At 43.5% G+C, this 26,505-nt stretch overlaps 2 protein-coding genes across 3 annotated transcripts in view; one reads left to right on the top strand and one right to left on the bottom strand.

Annotated features, from left to right (window-relative positions):
* LOC105834483 (mucin-5AC) overlaps positions 1 to 25,990 on the bottom strand; it is a 188,535-nt gene extending 162,545 nt beyond the window's left edge. The window contains exons 1-2 of one of the 2 annotated variants that reach the window (XM_036283290.1): positions 25,523 to 25,990; positions 23,270 to 23,986 (exon numbers count right to left, since the gene is read on the bottom strand). The gene's annotated coding sequence lies outside the window, so the exon portion shown is untranslated. The other variant, XM_036283289.1, reaches the window with a different exon arrangement.
* On the top strand, positions 664 to 2,491 carry LOC118644560. The gene is made up of 2 exons (XM_036283291.1): positions 664 to 954; positions 1,158 to 2,491. Exon 2 carries the CDS (start codon positions 1,176 to 1,178, stop codon positions 1,752 to 1,754), a length of 579 nt encoding a protein of 192 aa, XP_036139184.1. The 5' UTR covers positions 664 to 954; positions 1,158 to 1,175; the 3' UTR covers positions 1,755 to 2,491.
* Positions 25,991 to 26,505: the final 515 nt, after the last annotated feature.

The raw sequence follows: 26,505 nt of genomic DNA, 5'->3' as shown, positions 1-26,505 counted from the left end.
GACGGTATATTGCGAAACTTCCCTGTTAATCGCAGTTAATGGCGCTCGCGTGCTGCACGAGGTGTGTCCCATTGTGTTACGCGCTCAATGCGTTACAGATAGTGCAGTATCGTCCGCGACACGTCTCGTATTATCATCATGCAAGTGCGGCGTATCCTCATCCCCTTTCCTCCTTCTCCTCCTCCTCATTCCCCCTCCGTATCGCCGGACGATCGCACTGCAATCCTGAATAAATTTCCCGAGATGGGCAAACATCAATCTTCGGGTGTGCGCGCAATGATTTCGCTTTCGTCGAGAGAAACATGATATTTGCGTGCGCGAGTCACGCGACAACGATCCCCGATTATTATAAAGATAACCGCTACGAGTCTCAATACGAACGCGGTTCGTATCACGATGAATTATCATCGAGTGCAGAATTTTTTAACGATCGAGAATGCAGTAACCGTTGTTTCGCAATGGAGGAGGAGACGAGCCAAATATTATATCGTTCGTGACTAACTGTATCTCCGATTCGTTAGCTATGCGTTAAACCCGCCAAGATCTGTCTCTCTCTCTCTCTCTCTCTCTCTCTCTCTCTCTCTCTCTCTCCCATCTCCGGTACGCGGGCTACCGATGCAAAGTGCGTCCTTGCTTTCTAATTGTAATGTAATTACGGCACACGTGCGCGCGCGTAGGGGAAGTTCGCCTAACGCCGGACGGCACCTATTGCCGGACACAACAAATATCTATACATATAGAAACGCGACAGAAAACGCTATAGTGGCAAAAGGAGAAAGGGAGGGAGTAATAACCTTGGACCTAGCGACACGCTTTTGCGACACGCAGTAAACAAATAGGAACTATCAATCGTTGCGCTCGGAAGAAAAAAATTGTACTGCGTAAATTTTAGAAGAGTATATTATCAAAACTCTTGTGATTAAATATTGACTTATATTTTTATTAAGTAATTTGGTAAGTACTTTTTCAATTACGTCAGTGTATTTTATATAAAAAGATACAGTTCAAAAAATATATTTTTTTATTTTGGATATTCGCTGTTCCCTGGTACCGGACAGAACATTTTCCCCTAATGCCGGACAATGAAAATGTCAACGTTATGTGTCTATGTTTATTTTTATAATATTGAATTATAATATTTTGTTTTTGGAGAATAGAAAAACCTAGGAGGCATTATGGAGAATAAAAAGAAAGGATCATGGGATAAGGATAATTTGAAAACTGCTCTTGATAAAGTTTTGTCAAAAAAAATGGGACTGAGAGAAGCTGCGCTAAAGTATAGTATTCCTAAAAGCACTTTACATGACAAAATAACCTGCCTAAAGTCCGGTGAAGAAATTGCATTGCAGCCTAAGCTTGGTAGATTCACCAAAACATTCCTACCAGAATATGAAGAACAATTATTGAACCATGTAAAAGACTTATCTAATCGATGTTTGCCACTTATGAAAAAAGAATTTTTAAAGTTGGCATATGACTTAGCTGTAGAGCTAAAGCTTCCTCATCGCTTCAACACTGAAAAAAGAACAGCTGGTAAACATTTTTACTATGATTTTATGGCTAGACATCCTGATTTATCACTAAGAACACCCGAGTCTACGAGTATGATGCGAGCTGTAGGTTTTAATAAGCCGCAGGTAGATTTGTTCTTCTCAAATCTTGAAAAACTCATGAATCAATATAATTTTCCTCCTTCTAACAAAAGAAACAAAGCACCGAAAACAAACAGCAGTGGCACATTTATCCGGGCCTGAAGCTAATTACCTTGAAGGGTTCTTGGTTATGAGAAAACGCGAAATCTTTTTTCTAGTTTGTCATACACTTCTTTTAAGTCCGGTTATTAATGCATCAAATAATATGTTTGTGTCTTCTATACGAAACTTATTCTTGCCCTTTGGTAAATCTGTGCCTCTTTTGCCGTCTGAAAAATTTTTTGTTTTATTTTTTTATTTTTTAGCTTGTGTGGATATCTCTGAGTGTTTTGCTAACTATATTTGTGATCGGTACCTATTATTTTAAAGTTGTTCGGCGTTAGGGGACTTACTTTTATTGTGTCCGGTATTAGGGGCCAGTTTATGTTTCACTAAAATCATAAATCAAAGATTAACTGTGATTTAAGATAATTGTTCTGACAAAGTTGATTATTTTGTTCTTTTATCTTGATTTCTAATATGTTAACTTGTAATAAATACAATATAAAAAATATATAACGAAATAGTTTTTTATTTATCCTGAAAAAACCTTAGGTGTCCGGCACTAGGCGAACTCCCCCTATATAGAGAACCTCGGCAACGTCAGTATCTATATTTGTTCACTTGTTCGGGCGCTCCTCCCAACGATCCGTCCTACGTCCGTATCATTTCCCAGATTCGATATCGATGATATGTATACTCTGTTCTGTGAATTACACGAAGAACGCATTCCGCGACGCGTCTACTTTTTTTTCTTCCACTCTGCAAAGTGACGATGCAATAATCGAAAAAAAAAAAAAGCAAACTATCAGTCTTTTTGTTTAATCTTGCTTCGCTCTTAGCAAACTTGTTATGGTAATGCTCTCTAAAGCGGCTTGTACAGACGATCGGTAATATTATAAAATATTTCTGTGGACAATTCGAAACAAACTCAATGTAGCCTTCTGACGATCAATAATACCGTGCGATATTCCAATATTGTGCAATAATCCAGCGGCCACTTCCCGTTCAATCGTTAAACGCGTTTAATTTTTGTATGAGGATAATTAATTTCTTTCTTTTTGCTGATATTTCGTACATTCCGAGTAAAAGCAGTTTTGCATACTCGAGAAAAATACGATATACAGAGATGTATGTGTGTGCGATATGATACGCGATACTTTAATAATCTCGTACCGCGCGGTATCAGATTCGTACAATTTTATCCCCGATCTGTAAACACTGTAGAGATAAGTGGTAGTAGATAAGTAGTTACAGATGATTTTCTTCATTTGCTGTACTTTCTTTCTCACTCTTTCTCGCTCGCTAATACGCTCTTATTATAGTTCTTGTTTATGACGCTTTATGTCGACAAATACTAGATACGTCAGAAGCGTATCGTAATACGTCATCATAATACGTTAAACGTAACGAGTGCGTGCGGCAAAGTATCGCATGCGTTAACTTTAGACATGTTAGATTATAATTAGAATTTAATTATTCTAAACAAAAAAAGCTTGTGAAATTAAAACAAAATGGCAAATTAAAATAAAATATATTACAGAATCAAGAAACATAATAAAACAAAAAATCCTAAATCTTCTTAAAATATTATCTCTGTTAAGATATCCTAATTAGAACATATACGGAATACAATTATGACACTAAATTAGGTATTACAAGTTTTGTACTCTTGTAATTTAGATCTCTTTACAGATTCATAGATTTTTCAAGGCTCTCTATTTGTACCAGAATTAATGAACTCAAAAATAAAGTATCCTTTCCTTATTTTTAACGATATAATCAATTTGATAACATGATATTTTCCGTTGAGGAAAAATTCTTGAAAAGAAACGATATAAGTATATTTCTTTCTTTAAAGAGACTCGTTTTTATACTACGACATCGACTTGCCTTCCCTATTGTGTTGTATACGGCGTTATATTTGCACTGTAATCTGACCCTCCACCTCGGTAATCGATACACGAACGATTTCGATAAGATAACAGCCGTGATCTGACTGAAGATGGGGCTGTTGATATTACCTTCGTAATTGACTCGCAAACGACATTCAAAGTCTACTCACGAGCACTCGATCGAACAATTAAGCCTACAGTAATAAATAAGAAATAATAAATTGAAATCGTTATTCATCGTCCACGTAAACCGCGAGAGTTGTGTTCTCGTATTTAACTCGATAATCAACTGAGTAAAGTGATACTTGTCAACAATTGTTGAAAACGAAAATCTCTCTGAATAAAATTTATAAATATAAACACTACTAATTGATAATTTATATTAAGTGTACATTTTTATTACATACATATTGTTTATATTGCCACGCAAACGGCGTATAAATCAAATGAGAAAACTGACCTTGTAATTTGATTTGTAAATGCACCTGAAGAGTGGACTGACTAAATGTTATGATTGAAAACATACCTATTTATCAATGCATACCGGTCTGTACAAAAAATAACAGCATAAATAGGAAAAAAATTCCATTTAAAAAACAATTCTATTGGAGTACTTTCATTCTTAAAGTAATGCAATTCGCAGTGATAAAAGTTTCAATTTCACTTTTACACAAATATCATGTTGTCTAACGTAATAATAGAATATAACTTTTAAAGAATTTTCATTCTAATCATTCGCTGTTCGGAGCATTTGAAAAGTCGTGCCAAAATTTGTCCGAAATTACGTGATATCCACGTCAAGAAGTCCATCTCGATAATATAACAGAAATCGCAAGGCGGAATCCATCTCGGAACCTTCAGGCTTACCTCAACCTTCCCCTTTCTTTCATGCAATTTCTAGATGAGATAGTTTCTTGAGCAGTTCCTCGCTCCTGGCTGCACCGAGAAATCGGTCGCGCGCGCGTGTCGATGCACCGACGGTATTGGCGACGATAATGGTAGTGGTGGTGGTGGTGGTGGTGGTGATGCGGTAGTAGTAGTGGTGATGGTAGCGCGCTACTTTAGGGTCAACGCATTGCCAAGGTGGCGGCCATGTGGCACGCTCGGGCGCATGGCGGAGCGCCTGCGTGCACTCGGCCCGGCGCGGCGGCGGCGGCGGCCGGCTCGAGGTATGCTCGTCCTCGTCCCGAGCGCGCGCATGCATACGTGTGCATGCACACGAGCGTGAAAGCCCGGCCGTGCACGCGCGTGTGTGGGCGTAACACGCCGGCTAATCGCGGCGATTCCCAAGCCGTGAGGGAAAACGGGACCGGAAAGCGCGCTTAACACTTTGCCTGCCACGTCACACACACATTTCGCGGATGATGATGACGCCTCTATTTTCTTGGAGGCTGTTAACATCTGCGTATGCCGGGATGACAACTTTGTACTCCATAATTAATTCGCCTTCATATCCATCATGTGTACACGTGTCATATAAATTAACCGACCAAACTTTTAATTGTACGTATAGTTTATGCCGAAAAGTGTAATTTCCACATAATTATTGAGAGAAAAGGGGAGAGAGAGGGGGAGAGAGAGAGTCACAAACAACGTGTTATACGTGAAAGAGAGATAACGCAAGTTATTTACTAGAAAGTGTAACTTACGTAATTGGAAAATACTCGGGAGTAATTAACTTGTCTCTCGATAAGTAGAAACATTATTAGGATAGAAAAGTGCAATTTTTTTTCAGATTCCTTTAGATCTTCCTATTATCCTTAAATCAAATATAACGGACGAAGTAAAGAACTGTAGAGATAAGATTATAAATCTGTGTCACACAAATTATATCTGCCGCAATAAATTCAGTCTCTCGATAATATTAAAGATATTACAGCGTTAATTGCCTCGGTAACGCGATAACTCCGGGGCTAAAATAATTCCGTGCAAAATTGGCGGAGTGTCTGCGAGAGAAGAGAGCGAGAGCGGGGTGTCGCATGACAATGAAGAGAACAGCTTGAGACATGCGAACCGCGTTAACCTCATTACCGTGCCCCATAGACGGTAATAACGATTTGTACGGAGGTGTGTGTACGAAAGCGGAAGAAAAGGCGGGAAGGCGTAGCCGGAGCTTCCGCGTGAAAGAATTTGAGCAGCAGCCCGCTGTCGCCCAGCTCTGTTAAAACTGCATGTTTGCATTTGCATTTACACCGGCTTGTCTAAATCATCGGAGCGGATGGCGGCCGATAAAAGGATCAAAAGACCAGAGGGGCGGCGGAATCCGTGTGAAAGGCAAAAGCCCTTTTTGTTTATAAGCCATGAGCATAAGCTAGAGGATCCGAGAGAGACGCGAACCGCCGCCCTTTACCGCTCTGAATGACCGATCGATTATTTTTAATCCGAGATTTATATAGTTAGAGCGCGGTGTTAAAACCGGTCTCCGGAATTATTCGGTTGTACGTTTAATCGAATTCACTTTTTACCCGCATATTATTAATTATCAAGCTGACATCGGCATTTTACCTTTATGGCCAATTACCGATCGACTTTACAACTTTTTAATCAAACGGTCAATTAAAATATCATTAAATTACAGACAGTAATATCTTATTTTTCTAATTAGTTATATCACATGTATAAAAAGAGACGTGGCTTCGATTTATCCTTTAGTAATCTGATCCAAAAGGAGGGACCTTTAAATATCCTTACAGCCCTTCAGCCCTCTTAGGTCCCCCTTAAAAACAAATAAAGTAGTTATTCCCATCAGTTTGTGGGGCTTAATAGAATGAAAGACATAAGACGCAATAATAATAGTCAACCGCGCTCTTTGTTCCTTTCTGTCAACAAAAAGGTCTTAAAGAACATCTGCAGCCCCCAGAAAATAAAGCGTAGACAATTTTCGTAGAACTCGCTTTATTCTTACTCTTCCTCGAATTACCCACGGTTACCGGTAAACTGAAAAAAAAAAAGTCGAAGACAGGAGAATCTGATTTAGCGTTTACCTGCTCGAGCGAAACTAAAACATCACGCCGGATACTTGGCATAGCGATTGCACCTCGCGCCGTAGGAGGACGCAGGCCAAAAACCGCAATGGGTCCTTAGCCACAGAGGAGCAGAAAGAGCAGAAAAGTGAGAGAAAGAGAAAGCACGATCGAAGATTCCTCGACGAGAAGGCCCGTCGTGGCGGAGAAGGGCGGCGGCGGCGGCGGCGGCGGCGGCGGCAGCGACGGTGGAGGACGAGGTAGGGGTCGATCGCAAGGCAGAGGAAGAGAAAAAGAGAGACGGAGAGAGGGAGAGGGAGAGAAAGAGAGAGTCCGGGACCGTAACTGTGACTATGCCGGGACGGCATGATGGCGGGTGGTATGGGTCGTCACGGCAACCGGAGTCGAGGCTAGCAGAAGCAGACTGCCTCTCCATAGCGCCTCCGCTCTCTTCTTCCTCTCTCCTCCGCGTCTATCTTTCTCCCTCCTTCTCATTCTCTCTCTCTCTCTCTCTCTCTGCTTCTTTCGCCTTTTCCAACGTCTCCTGCCGTCGGCCGTTAACCGTTACGCGGCTATCTCCGCCTCTTGTTCCTCAACACGGACCCGCGCGCGTTCCGATGTATCTCCTCGTGCTCCCTTTTTCGTCAGATTTCTCTCATCCGTCTCTCTGCCTATCTCCCTTTCCCGCGACCAGCCCACCTCACTCGCTCTCGCGACATTAATAATCGCTTGTTTGGCCCGTCATTATTTACCGCGACGTCACGCTTTTATCGATTCGGAGATGATTTATTTTCTTTTCTTTAAATTTATATTACCTCGCCGGCTTATTGTCGCCGAACAGTCCCCATTTCGCATCTGCCAACTTAATTCGTTATCCTCAATTGCACCGTCCCCACCCCCTTCGACGTCCGTCATTAATGAGAAGCGAGATAGAGGAGATCGACGATCCAATTATTTGTACTTATTTACGGACGACGCGAATCGCGGTTAATTGGAGTCGGCTGTCTAATGACGCGTCTTTATATCTTCGCGCCCGACCAATACGTCCGATAGATAACGAGAACTCGTTCACGCTTGATCAACATCTTGTCACGTCATACATATATAAATGGCACGTGTCTTTGGTGAAAATTACGATACTCGCGCATGAGCGGCGACTTAATTCTGTTTAATTCGCGTCCGCGCACGCACACACGTGTAGCAAGTTAAAAACTTTGAATAAAGCAGCGGCGGAGAGAAAACAAGATGCGCCTAACTTTTAATCACGTTACATAAATACCGGACGCAGAGAACAGGCCCGGAGGTACTCGCAAGAATGTCCAGGCGTACGTATATCTCATGAGAAGAGGAAAACATGCCCTCGCGGAAAATGGAACATTAGTCAGGCGAAACGTGCGACATGCCGTATCATCGTCGTGACGTTGCGGTAGACCCTTATCTCTTAGTATGATAGACGAACAATAAATATCAAATGATAATAAGAAATACACTTTAGACCCCGGCACATTCCTAAAGCACGGCCTGACATTCAAACGGAAAAGGATCTTTCGATCCCGATGGGTGGTCCACGGTGATACAGGAAGGTTTTACGTATACATGTGTATGTGTACATGTACATACGCTGCCCGATGCAGCAGTTTCAAGAATAGCGGCAGAGAGAGAGAGAGAGATGCGGGGGTGCCCTCTGAAGATTGAACCCGTCCAATTTCATGGAAACGCACACGATCTTGCGCGCGGTCGCCGGAACTCACGAATGGCAAGGACAATCGATCCTTTGATCGGAATAGCCGGAAGACAAACCCGGACGGAGCTCTCTCTCGCGTACGACAAAGCTCTTCCCGACGTAATCTTCGGTTGCGAAAGATAGGAGAATGAAAAGAAGGGGGAGGGAGGGAGAGAGAGAGCACGGAGATATCCAATGCCGTTTATCGAAATCTGTAGCTGAACAAAGACGCCGAGGTAGCGAGCGACGAAGAGATACGACAAAAAAATTGATGGAAAATGAAAAATGGCACAGATTAATAAAGCGAGTACAAGGATGATTGCGTTCTGTATAGCCACCAGGATACGTAGTATATAATTCAAAAATCACAATTTATATATACATTATGCATCATTTTGTCATAACCACTTACATAAATATTTAAATACTACATACATATTTCTCGTTGATAATAAAGTGACTTTGAAGTCGTAAAGGAACTTAAACATCAATGCGAAATAAATATGTACAACTTGAGATTCTTCGCGAGGTTTTTTGACGGGTAAAGGTAACGAAAAGCGCGACGTTTATAATCACAGTGATTCTGAAATCGAGAACGATAGCGGGGTGATGGGGGTGGAGTACGGCAGGTTAATCGTCTGCCGGGAATAATGAGAAGCAACGACGCTGATTCTCTCCCCCGCCCTCTCCCCCGACGTTGTAAACTTCCCCCCTCGGAGATCTCGACGAGCGCTTTCGCTGCGCGTCACGTGAACGTAATCGCAAACGAACTTGGTAACTTACCACGTAACGACCGAGAAAACGTTTCACCGATTGCCGCGAACGACTCTCCCGGTATTAGTACTCCCCGCTAATTCCCGCGCCCGTAAATCGTCAATCGACCGCGATCGATAATTAACGACGTAACACCACCAGCGGTGTCGCCGTGGGCGTCGTCGTCGGCGCGGCGCGTATTGCGTCGTGGGAATCGCGCTTAAAATATCGCACGTGCGAGCACGTGTATATATGCGTGCGTGAGATATACACCCGGAGAGAGATCCTCGGTATTTCCTTCCCGCTGTGTTTTCTCCCTCCCTCCCTCTCTCCTCTTTCATCCTTTCAGCCTCTTCCTCTCTCGCCGTCTGTCGCCGCCGTCTGTCCCTCGGTTCGCCTTATTGCCTCTTTCCCTTCTGCCCCCCTTTCCACGGCGTACGCCGCTTCAGTGTGCGCGACTAAAATCCTCTCGACTTCGTCGGGATATCTCGACGACCTGTGCACTTTAGTCGAATGATTTCGTCGGAAGAAAACAAACACGCACTGACAGATACTCGTTCCCGCGAGAGAGAGAGAGAGAGAGTTTTCACTGCCCATTAAAAGCACTCGACTCAAAATCTCACCAATAAGTCATTTTCAATTAAAATGAACGTATCTTACGTATGTAAAATGTATCCCATATATTTTCGCGTTGTATTTCGTACGTAAATTTTGATAAAAATCAATAAATAATTGCCTTACGTACGGATAATTTTGATAAATTGAAAGCAAAAAAAAAATCTAAATTCTCTTAGCATTTTTATTAAAACCGTACGACAGTAATTCCAACGCATTTATACTTCAAGTAAATTATTTCTATCGTCGGTTTATCAAGATGTATACTATATATATGCAACTGTACATTGTGTATGCGAAACGCGCATCGAGATAACGCAAGGAAATAGGAAATAATGTCAATGAAGTAATCTACTCTAATATACATGTCGGACGGAGCTATGCAGAAATCGTGACATTGAATGTGTGGTAACCCGCGTGCGTGTACACATGCGACTATTTATATACGACCGCGATCGTTAATGAACCACATACATTTCGACTAAACTCTCGGGTATTATAGTTAAACTTCTCCGAAAAAAAAAAGTTCTCGACGAATATCTAGTTTCCTCTGAAAATGTATTAAAATCCTCAAAATATATAATAAAATATATTCAGAAAAATATTGACAGCTAGTTTTATTATTAGTTTCGTTAAATCAAAATAACATTGCGAACAAATTTTCCTCAGGCAAATTAATAACTTAATACTAATAATATGTGTGATAAATATTACATTAAAAGATTTTGCCACAACTTGCTTTACGATCGCCAATTTGTTAAAAAAAAAAAACAAATCAAATACGGAGGAAAAATACGAAAGAATATCAAGAATAATCATAAATATAAAACAATCTTTTTACAAGATTATATAATTCCTACAAAGAGAGAGAATACACGATGCGTCAGTGCATCAATTTAATGACGAAATGTTCGTCGGTAGAGTTCATAACAATTTATGCCTTCAGAAAAAGGAGACGGAATAAAAGAAGCAGATCACGTGGTACATAAAGGGTTAGACAGGCAAAGAATGAGAAGTATGAAACAGCAAGAGAGAAAAGCCAGTTGCGAGGCTTCGTGCAGAAAGAAAAAGAAAGAAAGGGAAAGGTTAAGCAGTCAAAAAGAGAAAAAATGAAAAGAATAAAGTTGTACTGTTGCCAAGCAGACTCATAAGAACGACGGGACGCACGCGACGCATTTCTAATTGCACCTATCGCGTTTAGAACCATGTGCAATGAAAGCAACGCGCTGCATCGTGTATATAGTGATTAACATAATAAAAGCCAATTTAAACTGTTTCACAAGCATGAAATTCTGCGCGTAGCTTAGAAAACAGATTATAAAAATGAGTTTTACTTCACTCATTATTTATACTTCATTCTTTCGCCATGAGAAATTATGTGCCGAACGTGTATTATTCGCGATTGAGATTATCTAAAAAAAGATTAACCAAATTTATTCGTTAAAAAAACTAATTAGAATCAATGCGATTTTATCACGTCGTGTTATAATTACTCGTGAAGTTCGAGCACCGGCTGGCGGCAAAAGATATCGCGGGTTGAAACGGGAAATCGAGCAACGAGAGAGGGGGAGGAAAAAAAGAGTTAATGCAAATGAATACGGCAAAGTTACGACACTAATTAAAGCGCACCGGCTACTATTATATATTGCATTACACGAGAGAACGGGGCCGAACACCAATAATGCGAAAACGCCGCCAAAAAACGAAACACGATTATCCAGGTCATAGATAACGAATCTCAATCGACTATCTATAAATTCCTTGCATATGCACAATCCAGATTAACCTCATTTTTTTTAATGTAAATCAAGTTTAAAAAAAATTACATGTAAAAAGATAAACTGTCGCAAAAAGTATCCAGCCGAAGTAAGCTTAAAATTTTTCTACTATCCGAGTAATATTATCTTAATAATACTCTCAATATTTTTTGTTAAGAATTTATGCACTGTAATAAATCTAATATAGAGTCGCAGTTATATGTTATGCGATATACAACGTTTGTTCCTACATTCGTTCTTAGCGAGAGATTTTAATAGTTTCAAATCAGTTTTTTTTTCTTTTTTTTTTTTCTTAACAGAGCTATCGAATGTTTTCTACGATCTCTGTAGTTTGTAAATTCGATTCAATCCCGGAGAAAGTGCGTAAATCCATTAATCCGCCTTGAAGCACGTTTATCTGCGGGCATTTTACAGTGATGTTTCAATACTTTTACGGTGCTTATGGAGAACTGGAGAACAACGTTAAATCAATAGTACGCCGCTACTTAGGGGCTTTCCCTCTGGGTAAAACTGCTCGAAAGAAAACGCAGACCGTAGTCCATAAGCTAGGCAATTGCACGTGAATGGAGAAAGCATGCAGATAAACGAGACACGCTCAAAGAAGAAAGAGGGCTCAAAGGACGCGATCGTCTGGCAAGGACTGCTCGTTAAACCGGAAAACAAACTATGGACGGGCAAGGACAACGAGGTTCACGCCACAAAATACGCAGTGATCCTCTTCTGCGAGCGAGAATCGCGCGATCGCCGCGCGTCCGTTACACATACACGTATATGTAAACACAATACATTCGAGAAGATATTACTTCGAGCGCGCATATATTTACACGAAATATTTCATTTAGCTGAGATAGTATCATTAGCGAGATAAAATTACGACACGCCGCGTTTTGCTTAATTCTAATTTGATAGTCTATTTAACTGTGTAATATCGTTCCGTATAGCCGCTATCGACACTATAGATTAGAGATAAAGCAAAGTGATTATGATAACGGGATGAGTAATGAAATTTTTGACGCACTTTGTTACGCTACACCTATTAAGGTGACGCTGTAATTTTCTCTCGGTGAGCGTGCAGCTACCTCGCCGGAGATATGCCGGATTTACTTGGATTATTATTTTACTGCACAAGATATTCCGGAACTACCGAATATTCTTTTCACGGATAAATAAATTTCACTCCATTTTTTTACTCCAACAAACATTTACTCTTTTCCCGTTCCTGATTATTCACTTCGCGCAATCAATTTTTCGTAACCTGCAATCGCACCCTTATTAATCCCCACACATTCTTTATCATCTTTCCGTCATCTGTAATATCATTCTTTAGGATGGCACTCAACTATGAATTTTATAAAAATAAATTGTAAAAAGTAGTGCTCGGTGACAGAAATAGTTTACATCTCAAGAATATCAAATAGTTCGAACTTTCAAATTTGGATTGTTTGAACTCACTTTAGATTTGAAAGTTCCAAGTTATTACTTATTTCTTTTACATATTAACGTAAAAGAGAGAAATAGTCGTGAAAAACTGTCCTTTGGTTTACGATGCGTACTACGTTTCCAATCTTCTTTACTACCTGAACTCTCCAAACTTGAGTTTGGAACTCATAACAATTTGACGGGACCGATCACTCATTTTTTTCCTACTTCGAGCTATTCGAATAGACCGAGCACGTTCAAAACTTTTGTTTGCGTCCTAGTAAAAAGTAAAGGAGACATTTTTTCTTGTTTTTAAACAGAGTACGTATTATAAATAAGAATACGACGAGTTTATTAACAACTGCAAAAAATTCACCGAGGATAGGACAATCGGTTTATAGGTTTAGGACTTAGAGAAAGTTTCGCGTGAAACTTTTATCGCGGGCAGCTTGTCGATGCTTGACACAAAGGTGACATTCCGGATCGCGTAGATCGCATGAGAATCTGTGTTACAAAATTCCGTAAAGCGGTCACGACGCAACCGTTCGCTCTCGCCGCCGCCGTAGAAGAGAGCGCGTTTCGCGTCACACCGTACGACTAGAAATAACTCGAAGCCAAAGGCGTCGCCATGCGTGACCAAGAATAGTCGCATTCATATTCACGACGGCGCGTAGCAATGATACGACGCTCCGGCAATATCGCCGCGTACGGCACAATAACCTTTCTACTATAATTAACACTTTTACATATTTTGCATTACAATTTGTATGTTGTGTGTGATTTCGGGACGGAAATGATACCCATTCAGACGTTCCGGGCGTCACAGCATTCCAATTATCCTGGACGCGGGCGGAACCTGTCATTTGAATGTTTCGGACCATTCAAGCACCACGGGTAATCACGCCGAAAAGTCAAATCTATCATTTGAATGTTTCAGAGACTCCCAAAACAATTACCCTAAAATGAAACCGGCCGATCAAACAGCTCTAGCGCGTGACGAACAGATAATAATTACAACAGAAACGGCATTACATAGTTGCAAAGCGACTTTAACTGATCAGACGTTTTTGTTGGACTTCTTTTTTTAATCTCAAGTTCTTTTCCTCGAAAAGAAAGGACTAGCGCAAGGAAGGAATGCGACGCTACACCCCTGCTCGATGCGAGATCCTTTTTCGGCGCGTCGCACCAGGGAGATTGTTCGGGGTCGTCGGATCCTTTATTACGATAGCGATCCCCTCGCCCTACCTACCTTCGCCCTCGACCTGCCGCTGACGTCCAATCCGACATAGGCAGGCAGGCAGGCAAGGCAAGGCAAGGCAGGCAAGGCACCCTTGCACTCGTCCAACACGTGGGATTACGCGCGCCGGAAATACCCACCAAGAATGCCGTGTTTCTATTATTTCTAACTATATCTGTATCTCGACTCCCCCGATAATGATAGCGCGCAAACCCTCGATAAGAATACACACCGTTCTCGTTCACCGACGCGTTCGCCGAAACGGACGGCGTTGCCTTGACGCGCGCGACGTTTACCTAACTTACTTTCCAATCACGGCGTTCCTCCGCCAGAAGATGTTGTCGGAACGCGGACGAGTTGTAGAAAAAAATATTACGTCGACGAATTCGCATTCGGAGTAACAACGTTTTATTGTGTTCCGCTCTCGACACAACGGCGCTACCTGAAAATTATCTGGTATAATTCTTTCCAGAAACTTATCTAAGATATACGTTTACGTGATTTATCTACAGATAATTTTAAGTTATCTAAGCGCGCCGCGCCGTATATGCAATATATACGTAAAAGTCGACCTGTACCTTTTTCCTTTTTTCATTTCTCAGCCGTCCTCGTTCATGTTCACGATAGAATGGAGAGATTCTTCAGCGTCATCCTAGCGACGATAGACTACGAATATATCACGGTGGCTCTCCTAACCGAGAAGCATTGTTCAACGTCAAGCATCCGGACGGGAAGCGAAAGATATGCACACGTTAAATTTTCTCCTACGTATATACGCATATATGTATGGCGCGGCACGTGCTCCCGCGCGCGCCGATAAATCTCGCGCTTCGACATCTCCATCTCGAATCGCTCGGATTCCCGCGATTTTATCCCGCCATTATCTTGGCATCATCCGGGAACTGCCGTTCCGAGAGTTACGCTTTCCACGTCGACGCGTGCGAATATGATGCGACGCGCGCCTTACGACGAGAGCTCCTCACCTCCAAAAATCGAAGGTATCCTCTACGAATAGCTGCTTTTTCTTCCTCCTCTTTTCAATTAATTTTTTGTCTTATTTACATACGCAAATGTAAACACGTACACCCAAAGAAATTTTTGCCGATATAGATTTCTTGATATAACACAACCAAAATGTATCGCTAATTTTTGTATTTGCTAGAACTTTGGCTGTCACGTATGGAATTTGAAAATTCACATATAATTTTTGTTGAAGTTGCAAGATCTTTTTTTTTTTTTTTTTTTTTTTAGTGTAAGTACAAATAATGCGCAGTAAATCGCCAATTGCGGAAACGATAGGTGAAAGAGCCACCGGAATGTAAGCCAAACAAAAACTGTAATTAATAAAAATATATTCAACTTATATAGATGTTATTACCGTTGTCGCGCGTTACATCGACGGCTGTACCGTTCGGTGAGGGTATTTATCATCTAGCGCGTGCACGCACACAAGCGAAGCCTGAAAATATCGCGCGACGTCAATAATTCCTGTCATACACCGCGCGTGAATTCGATTGTGACCTGCAGATTCTGCCTAGATACCAGCCAGCCAGCCAGCTACAACACACACACACACATCTGTATCGAATTAATCGCGCGCTACTTCGTAAAATGTTTCTTGGTCTTGCCGCAAAAACACTTTGAAGAATGCTGCCGTGACAAAGCCGCGGTATTTTAGGAGCGAATGGAGCGTGCTGGGGTTTCTGCCGGCCTGCAGCAAGTCGTTGGATCGCGTTTCATACGATATAACCGTGCAGTAATCCGAACTTCCATTGCTCCGAACGACTGTGAAATTGAACTTGCAACGTATCCGCCTGTCAACTTGTAAATGAACACGCGTTCTTTTACACTGAAAAAAAATAAGCGCTAAAGCGTAAGAGGATAAATATAGATTTAGATAGACCTTTAAATTAAATTAGGAGCATTTGTAATATTTATCTTCAAATAAAGTGTGAAGAAAATTAACTTTCCTGAAATATTATCTTGAAAGTAATTACATCACTGAATGTAAAAAAAGGGACAACGTAGAGAGAGAAGAAAAGAATTAACACCGTACGACAAAACGTAATTGATAGATCTCTCCAACCGATTGATTGATAACTTTAATTAAGTTCCTTCCGAAAAAATTCTCTAATTTCTTGTGATAATATCATTCTCTCTCTCTCTCTCTCTCTCTGTTTGTCCTAACGACAATCGTGCCAGGGTATTACGACACGCAGATATCTGGATATAATGTGTCGTCGATTATTTTAAATTACTGCGATTTGAATCGCACGTTAACGAGTTGGGAACGTCAAGAAATTTGTGTGCTACACACGGGGCGAATTCTGAACTGGATCCGTTCACTGCTGGCTCTGTTTTCCCCTTTCTCCCTCTCTCTTTCACTCTCTCTCTCTCTCTCTCTCTCTCTCTCTCTCTCTCTTTCTCCCCATTCCTCTTGCGAGATCTCCGCGAAGCAAGTAGGACTTTTCTTGCCCGACTTTCTCACGTAATAACCGGAAACGAGAAGCGGAGGACGAAACGAATCGTGTCATAAATCCAGCTTTTAACAGCAATGCTTATTATTCAACTCAGTGTTTTCCTTCGACATAGTTAAAAGTTTTATTTTAATGTGTATCTGATAGTAATTTTATTAAATATTTTTTATCTCAATAGATATATGTCGGTTATTCTGTTAGCTCACAAAGTAACATACTGAAACAATATAAAAAGATTTCTAAATATAATTGATATTTTTTTTAAAGATAGATTTAATCTCTCCAATATATTTTCTCCAGGAGTATTTACACATAAAAAAATTAGTCGTTATAACTGTTGGGGAAAAAAGTCAGAAACTTTTCTACAATATGACCAGATGTTGAATCGTGAATTTTTTTAATACCGATCGTTAAGCCGGCGCCCCTTGTATTGGCTTCAGGTAGATTAGCTTGGATTCACTTACACTAGACCGATTGAATAACCTTCGAGAACCCAACGACTTCAAGGTTACCAAAGAAAAAAAAGAAGAAAGAGAAGTTTAAAACGCTCCAGCCATCTCGCCGAACCCCAAAGAGTTCGTGCACACACATTATTAAACAACGAAATCCCGGTTTACTTTGTTAATGGATTCGTAAATCCAAAACTTTGTGTAAACAAAACAAAAATTGCAAAACTTCTTCATTAACAGTTATAAAGCGCGTCTTTCCCGCGATTCAAAACTGCAGCAGAATAATTTATCGATGGAAAAAGATTCTTACTCCAGTCAAATTGTCAGCGTAATATTTTTCAATGACAATTTAATATATTGTCACCCACAATTGCAATCATCGCAGCTGATCTGACTCTAATATGCAATGTACAATTTCAAAATCACATTAATCCATAAAAATCTGACACTGAAGCATATTATTTGTGTAGCACGACAATGCACTCTTTTATAAATTACCACATTTCTCTCTGAAATTTTCTAATTGTCTAGTTCCACGCACTTCATAGGGACAATAACCGCGGATAATCGGTTTCTCACCTACGATCAGTCGCGAATTAAAGCTTGACAACTTTCCCCTCGCTCAAAGTCACACGCTGTCTATCTGGGTCGCGGCTTATCCCCGCGTATCTCATTAACGCACTTAACGGATCGGCGAACACCTCGAAAACATCGAGCCAGAGAAATTTCGGCCCGGTATGCTCACCGAGCAAGACCAGAAAATCGCGGTCAGGAGCGAGTTGGCCCATAAAACTTATTGGAAATATATACCGGTGGATCGGAAAGTTGCTTGCTGGACTGGCACGATATTGTATATTCCGCCGGCATACATCTCATTTCTCCCGCAACTACGCGGATGTTATTCCGAGAAAAAATATTAAAAAAAAAGTTTAGCTTTTCAATCAAGTTATAACGTACAGCCTTTGACGTTTGACTTTCGGTACATAAAAAAAAAAAGAGATCTGTTTAGTGTACTTCATACTTTTCTAATTCTCTATTTTTAAAAGCTTTTTGGGGACATAAAGAGAGACCGCACAGAGATTCTGTGCCGTTGGCAGAGCTTCCTCCATTCGCAATCATAATATCGGCGACTCGAGCCGAAAAACTGGATGTCGGCCAATGGACGCGCTCGCGCGCCGATGGCTCGTGTAAGAATGTGCGTGCAGTGGCGAGGAGAAATCGCGCGCACGTGTGCCGGTCGAGAGCGCGGTCGCTTTCACGAAACGGCACGAAACTTCAGGTTTCGTGTCCTGTGATAACCGGGCAGATCCGGCGATAGGACACTCCAGAAACGATAATAAATGCCAAGGATATAATGTAGTGTACTTTTTTTCTCTACATAGAAGAAAATACTAGGAATCAGTGTGCTTATACGAAAGATTTATCATTGCACCGTAAAACCGCACGGAGAAAAATACTGTCAAGAAAAACGATTACTCTTTTTTTTTTCTCCCTAATAAGTTATCTTCAATAGAGAATATTTGTTTACAATTGTCCTAAAATCTACAGAATTACAAAGTTTAGAAGACTCATTATTATATACGACAGAAAAAAATGTTATACTTTTCGAAGAATGTCATAAAATTGTATTGAAAGAAAATCAAAATAACAAGCAAACAAAACTTTTAAAAGATTTAGAATATATTTTGTAATAAATTTTATGCTTATGATAAATTTGCAGATACGTATGAACTTATGAGTATATTTTCCTATGTGTATATAAAAGTTTATTTTAAATATATTATGTTCGTTTCAATAGAGTGTATTTTAAAACGGTCATCAAGAAAATAAATCCCCTTCGCAAAGCTAACTATTACTTAAAAGAAGAAAACTAAAAATCGAGCAATCGCTTTTCTTACGCGAAAATTTCTTTATACGCATTTGGGCGAAAGAAAAATAATTCGTAATATCATGTATATAATAATAATCGATTGCATTATAAAGTAGATATCTAATATAAGCAGATGTGGCAACTAATAAACAGTATATAGCGACAGTGATGCACGCGACCTTTTCTTTCCTCAACTTTTTATCAATTGACTAATACAACTCCGATAAGCCGTGTGAGAGAAGCGTGTGTGTGCGTGCGACGACGAAAGCGCGTTTTACAGAAGATAATTCTCAAGATAATAATAATTCTGACAGACCGAGAGGAAAAAGTTTCGCCGAACAACTCGGCGAAGTAGCGAAGATGTCGACGCGACGGGACAGCCGGCGCGAGCAATAAAACGGTCTTTGAAAGGGAGAAATAATTCTGCCGTCGAAAAGTTCGCTGTCCGCTTCGTTTAGCGAGCTGCTTTGCATAAATTACTTGATAGTAATCGAATCACTCGGGGTTACGCTACGTAGTCACCGAAACGCTAGCTGCTACTTTTCCTCCTCGAATGACGGATAATAAAACGTATCGCCGGAGTTAAGTTTTGGCGTGATTGTCTCCCGGCGTTTCCCCACCCGTTATTATTTCATTTCCCGAGACTGCGTTTTGCGCTAATTAAATATTCATCCTGTTATCGCATATGCCGTGTGTGACTTATTTACTCTATCGCATGCGCTTACGCGGTGCATTTCTCCCATTTGCGATTGTTATTAAAGCGGTAACAGTGATTTAATGAGCGCGATTATTCATATATCCCTTTGCGTACCAATTGTTTTACACATTAATGATTTTAATTGCAATTACCATTTGTTACGGTAAAAAAGTAATACAACTCCCAGTCAACGTTTAAACGGCTACTGTAACAAAAGCGCGCAATGTAAAAAAGTATTGATAGAAAGGAAGAAATCCTACTTTATTGTATACGACTTTAAAAACACATCACGTAAATCTTTCTCGACCATATACGGTAAAATGCCAAAGTTACGCGAGCTCAATTTTTCCTTCTACAATACATACAGAAGAACTACGAGAACTACATCGAAGTCCAATTCTCGCTGTTGACACTCGCAAACGATTACAACTCGGGCTACTTTTTTGTCCGATCCGAGAGAATTAAGGTGCGTACAACAAACGGAGCGAGTCGCGCGACGCCAAGGCCGGATATAAAATCGCGACGCTGACACGCGAGGACCGAGGAGTTTGTTTGCAAACATTGGCGAGCCGCGGGCAAAAGAATTTACTGGCGGGATCGTTTCTCGGATCCGAGACGATACAGTTGCCAAGAGAAAGAGAGAGACCGCGCGCGTGCGCGCACGTGTGTTTGTGTGTTTGTGTGTCTGTGTGTTGTGCGCGCGCGCGCCGGTACTCGAAGCCAATTCAATTTGCCGACAACTCGGGTCTGCTTAGCGGTAATTATTTCCGGGGTCTTGGTAAACGTGTTTCGCGCTTACCTCCCTACCCCTCGCCGAAAGGATAGTGAATACGCGCTCGCTCGTTTCGCGATCGATCGCGACGCGCGCGCACGCACGCACGCACGCACGCACGCACGCGTGACGATGACGCTCGCTCGCGATCGCCCGTTCGAGGACGAGGATCGATCGGTCGGTGCCGCCGGCTGGTGCCGTGCCAGAAATAATATCGTTCGCGGCGAAGAGAACGCGAACTCTATACCGTGACATCCACCTCGAATCGCTTTCTCCTCGGACGCGTCTGAAATATTTCCATTTCCACGCGACACACACATACACACGCGCGCGCGTCGCTTTTGTATGATATGATTCTGCGGATTACTCCGTTTTTCCCGCACGGTGAAATACGCGGCTACCACGACTCCGCCAGATTGCGCCCGTCGCCGATTCGCCGGTTTTTACCGGCGAATTCGTGAATAATTCAGCAGTCACGAATCACGTTCGAAACTTACGATTATAATACCCTCCGAACACAACATCGCATATTTATGATTCTACTAATTTCTTCCCCAATTAGGGAGCTCCCTATAAAGTTTTATTTTATTTGTCGTGTTTCTTGTAACTGTTATTATTTTACAAAAAGAATGATAAAATTGTGATCGGTGACCGCCCACCATAAATCCCCTCCCCCTCCCCCAACCCCTTCAATTGTGTCGCGATACGTTTGCGTGTTTCGGAAGACGACGAAACCTCGCAAAAACCGTATTTACATCTTTCCGCTATTAAACTGTGAAACGCTGCATTTGTAATTAATATATCCGACAGGCTATATCGCACTTTCTATGGTTCGCATTAACTCCCACGATAGTTGTCTGGAAGTTGAGAGTTGGCGTACGCGATAATAAGATAATAATGTTCGGAAACTGCGATCGTGCAAAACGGGGAAATCGCTAAAGGACACTCAAATGTATTAATCTTCTTCAATTCTTCGTGACATAAACGGGTCCCCCCTCCCCAAAAAAACGTTTTTATTTGAGAGAAAAATTGATGGCGAGCGCAAAAATAGCTCGCCGAATGTAAACGTTCGATTTGAATGCCCGAGGAAAAAAAAAATTGCGAAAGGCTATCGCCAAAGTGTTACGTCCGATGTCAAGGAAAAAAAAATGCAAAAGGCTATCGCCGAAGCGTTGTGTCCGATGTCAGCGCGACATGGGATCGCGAGGAAAACAGCTGGGCCATGAGGCTGGTTAAGAAAATCAATTTGCGACGCTCGATGGGTGCGCGAGCCAAACTCCCACGCGCACGCTACGCAAAAGTTCGCCGAAACGAGGGTAGAAATAAAATCCTCCGCGGTCGTTAACTTTTCACTCTATCTATCAGTCGTACTCAAATAAAGACTTCAGCCGACAAGCGTAAGCATTTTTTGCGTGTTTTCGCCAGCACGATCGCCGCCGACACAGAGTAAGAAAAGTATCGCCGAGAAAAGTGATTACTCAATTTGGACTTTTAATAAGAGTCATCTCCAACAAAGGATATTTTCTTACTGCTTTGTAATATGCTTATCGTAATTTTTAGAAAAACTCGTTGTACACTTAAAAAAAGGGTTTGTACTCTTTCGAAGAGTTTTATAAAATTGTATCGAAGGGGAAAAATCGAAATAATAAGCAAAGGACTTTTATTTTAACTTAATATTCCTGACTGAAGTATTAAATTATTAAAATTCAGTATATAAATGTAAGAAATGTTAAATAAATTTGATGTTTTAAGAAGAATTAACAGATTAACTTGTAAGTTATTTGAAATAAGTAATTAATATAAAATTCAAGTACATATTTTTACTGTGTATACGCAAAAGTTTGAGTAGACATATGTTTCAAGTAAACAATGTATACTTTTTTTATAATAAGATTATCACGAAAATATTCCTTGGGAAGATAATCGTCGCTTAAAAGAAGAAAGCTGAGTAACTGCTTTTCTTAGCGTGAGAATCATATTTGTCTGCGTATCGTATCACTTATGCAATTCACAGAAATTTACGAAATCTCCACTCGAGATTCGCGATGACTTTCCTTAAAAAATAATTCGCGCGCGCGCGCAATCTCCCTGGCACGTCGGTGTCGCCGCGCGTGAAAAAAAAAATAGCCACCGCAATCGAAAGTGAGATTAATTGAGGTTTCGGGCGTCCAACGACCGCAGATAAGACGGAAATGACGATTGCGACGCGAGAACTCGTCCCGAGCTTTTCCCAGCCTCGTCGCTAAACACAGACGGTATTTACGCGGAACACGGCCGATGTTTTCAAGAGCGGAATTACCGGCAAAACGACGAAAACGGCGGTGATCGTTGTCACCGTCGCTCGCTATTTTCGCGTCAACGAGACGCGTGATTCCCCGCTAAAAGAGAGCCCGACTGCTCCGCTCCCGGCGACCCGGCACTTTCGCGACGCGCTGTTTACACGGCCGCGAGTTTTTCATCTCGTCGCGAGGATTTAAAAAAAAACGGAGCACCTCGCTCGCGAGCGCGCGCGCGCGCGCGCGCGGCCCGTTTTGGAATCTCGTCGCCGTGAAACGGGACGACGTCACGTCCCCGGCTGCGATTACGAACGATGTCGATCGCGCTTCTTATCAGCCCGATTTTCGATCGATCGTCCCGCGATCGAGGAGAGATGCAAGAACGGCCGCCCGAAGATCAGACGGTCGATATAACGCGGAGCGGATACACCTCGAGCGGCAGCTGGGCGTTTTCGCGCTTAGACTTTTAACACTCGCGAACGGCGCGCGAGTGGTATACGCGAGCGACGGCTTGCAAATAACAAGATGGCAGCCGATCGAGAGCGATAAGCGCGACGGCGCGCGCGAGACGTCGTGCCGTCACGCGTTCCCCGAGATCGCGCATCGATCCTCGCAAAGCGGCCGAATGAAAGAGAGAACAAACGCAACACTTACCGGAATCACGATCCTGGGCCGTGGCCTGGCGACGGAGTCGGGCCGGAGTGCGTGCCGGAGGCTGCGACGGGGATCGCAGATATATATCCAATACGATAATACGAGTATATCCAAATACGAGATAATCCACACACAAGAGAGCAAGCGAGAACTGTCGCGTTGCACTTGATACAAAACTCTCACTGCGCGCGGGATGGGGGGGGCGAAATACGTGCGTACGTATCCGTTGCCTTCCCTTCGTGCCGCGATCACTGATTTCCGACGGCAAATGACGGCGATGACGACGACGACGACTACGACGACGAGGAGGAGCACACTCCGCGCTATTATCGGTGCCGTCGAGATACGGACCGAAGTGAGCGGCGAGACAGAGAGAAAGAGAGAGATAGAGATAGAGAGAGATAGAAAGAGCGAGCGAGACGGCGGCACACAGCACTTTCCCGCGACGCGCACCACTAATAATACATCACTACGTCAACGGTAATGCCCGGCACGGCCATCATTGGGCAGTGCCGCGTCGCCGTTGTCTGTCCATGCGTGCATGCGTGACCGCGTATCCAAGAAGCGCGCACACCACCACAACGACACGGGCTGCGCGAGGTAACCGCCGACGACGACGACGACGACGGATGATAATGCGACGACGTGCCAGCGACGTGACGACGGCAGCGGCAGAGAGGAAAAAAAAACAACGGCGATCCGCGTAAACTCCTCACGCTGGAAAGACACAGAGAGAGGGAGGGGAGGTTACACACGTTACAGACGTCGCACGGATAAGATCGGACAGGTAGAGAGACGGACGATCTACTACCGTCCGCTATCACCACTGACTGCCACCGGATTCCGTCGCGTCGCGGAGAAGGCCGAGGTCGAGGCGCAACGTAGATCCGTGACGCGCGCGAGCTGCTGCGAGACTGGCGGCGGCGGCGCACGAAGCCAGCCGAGTGAGCCGAGCGCCGCCGCGCCGTTCCGACGGGACACGAGGACGCACGAGGCGGGCCAGTAATGCCGATGATCGAAGAGCTCCCCGCCCCTCCGCCGTCCCCCTCGCCACCCGACCGACACCCCGCCGCCGCCGGTGCGGCGCGGAGCACGGAGAGCGAGCGACACGGGGTTCGCGACGACGGATAGATTACACGCGGCGCACGCGCGAGCGAGGAACGCGCTCGCTCGCTCGCTCGCTCGCTTGCTCGCTCGCACTCTCCCCCTCGACGCGAACGCGGTTTCATTACGTAAAACAAGTGTGCGTCGCTCGAAACCTCGCGCGCGCGTTCTCGATTGCGTTTCGTTTCGTCGCCGAAAAAACGATCCCACGATCCCGCGGTCTGTCTGTCGTCGGAATCCGCGAAATCTAGCCTCGATTTTCACCACTCGTCGCGCTACGTTGGTAACGGGAACGAATTTAACAGCAATTCGATATCAAGCGCCATCGTTTCGTTAATCTACCGTTTACCGAGGAACGGCTCCATGTGCGACTCCGCGAGGAATGAATGGAACGCGACACATTTGGAGTAAAATCCGAGCTTTCGTTTACGGAGCAACGCGAACGACCTTGCCTTGGGGGGGAGAATTGTCGATGATTCATACGCGACGGAACTCAAGTGGAGGTGCGGGTTCTTTGAAAAAGCGTGGTGTGCATATCGTGGAGTTGACGCCAACGACTCCGCGCGACTTGAAACCTCGGCGATCGACGAAATCCTTAAGGCCGATGATTCATCCGGGGATAGGTAATTCCCGTCGAGCGCGCGAATAAAGAAAACGGCGGACGGCGCGAATACGGGGAACGGAAGCGACCGGCGCGGCGCGTCACTCGCACTTTTTTTTCTTTTTTCACGCGGCGTTCCTCGCGCGTCGAAACGAGCCGAGTCACGGCCGAGCCGCTAATCAATCTCCCGGCGCGCGGTAAGGACGCTGCCGATCGGCCTAGCGTCGCTTATCGCGCGCGACGCGGTGCGCGTGACGTCCGCTCTCGCACCCGATGCGATTCGGCGCGTGCACTCCGGGTCATTCGTGCGCGCGCGCTTATGTCCCGCCTCGCGTAGCGAGGAGTTTGTCGATTCGCGGAGTTCTGCGTGTCCCGATAACAATGCCATTTATCGCGCTCGAACAAATACGACATCGAAAGAAACACCAAGCCACCCCTGCCCACCCTCCCTCCTGCGTCCTCGTAAATCCGCGCGGCGATGAAACGGCGGTGCATCACGCACGTTTCGCGCACGTACACAAACGATACGAGATAAAGAAAACACGCACCTCCGAGACTCTTCCGTGTTGTTGGCGCTCGTACTCTCCTTCTGTCGTCGAAGTGCACTTCATATACACACACTCTCACAGAAAACGGAGCAAGACGAAGTAATCGAGGACGCGTCTCCGTACGAAGAACGCTCTTCCCGTCGAAACTCGGTGTCACTGACGGAGGCGGACGGGAGGAAAGGGGAACACAGGGGCGAATTGCGATCGGACTACAAGGGGAGGATGAGAAGGATCAGGGAGGGAGAAACGGAGAGAGGAGAGAGAGAGAGAGAGAGAGAGAGAAAAAGAGAGAATGAAAACGGAGCACAGCGCGACGGAAATTGTATTACGAAACGACCGCGACGGAGATCCGACACAAACTGAGAGCCGCCGAGCTGCTGATTGCGGCCGATAGCACATTCTCCCCCACCCTGCTGCATCTCTCTCTCTCTCTCTCTCTCTCTCTCTCTCTGCCCCCTCTTTGCGCCGCTGCCGCCTCCCTCTCGCTTTGCCCCGCGCAGCCCACGCATCCCTACACAACGCTCGACCTCCCGTGCTCCACGACTATCCCCGCTCGCACGACGCGAATGTCTTCCCTTTCCCCTCCCCTCCACTACCTCGTCCTTCTCTAACTCCGACGCTCGCAGTCACGAGAAAGTTTCTGGCTTATTGCTAGGTTATCGGTATTTACTCGTTACCACCAAATCTGTACGCGACCTTGTTGTAACGAGAGAACGACGGAAGCTGAAACGGTTAAACGAGAACGTGCCGTACGAAAGCGAATGACTAATCTCGATGATCTCTCGATTAATCGCTCCAATATACGAAAAAAAAAGCAGTACTGTTGTACAGAACGTTTCCTGTAAGTCGATTTAGAGAGCAACATTTTTTTTTATAAAATGACACGTTTTCATTAACGTAGTTGAAATTTTATAGGAAACAAATTCAGTTATATGGTATATTTATATACATATATCTAATTAAAGTCTATTAAAATCGCAAAA

The sequence above is a fragment of the Monomorium pharaonis genome, chromosome 2 (genome assembly GCF_013373865.1).
Source record: "Monomorium pharaonis isolate MP-MQ-018 chromosome 2, ASM1337386v2, whole genome shotgun sequence".
Lineage (NCBI taxonomy): Eukaryota > Metazoa > Arthropoda > Insecta > Hymenoptera > Formicidae > Monomorium > Monomorium pharaonis.
Note: the sequence above shows the minus strand (reverse complement) of the source record. Positions and strands in the feature narration are given on the sequence as shown.

Excerpts from the sequence above, each read along its gene's own strand:
- LOC118644560 (XM_036283291.1), top strand. The coding sequence starts at position 1,176 with ATGGAGAATAAAAAGAAAGGATCATGGGATAAGGATAATTTGAAAACT.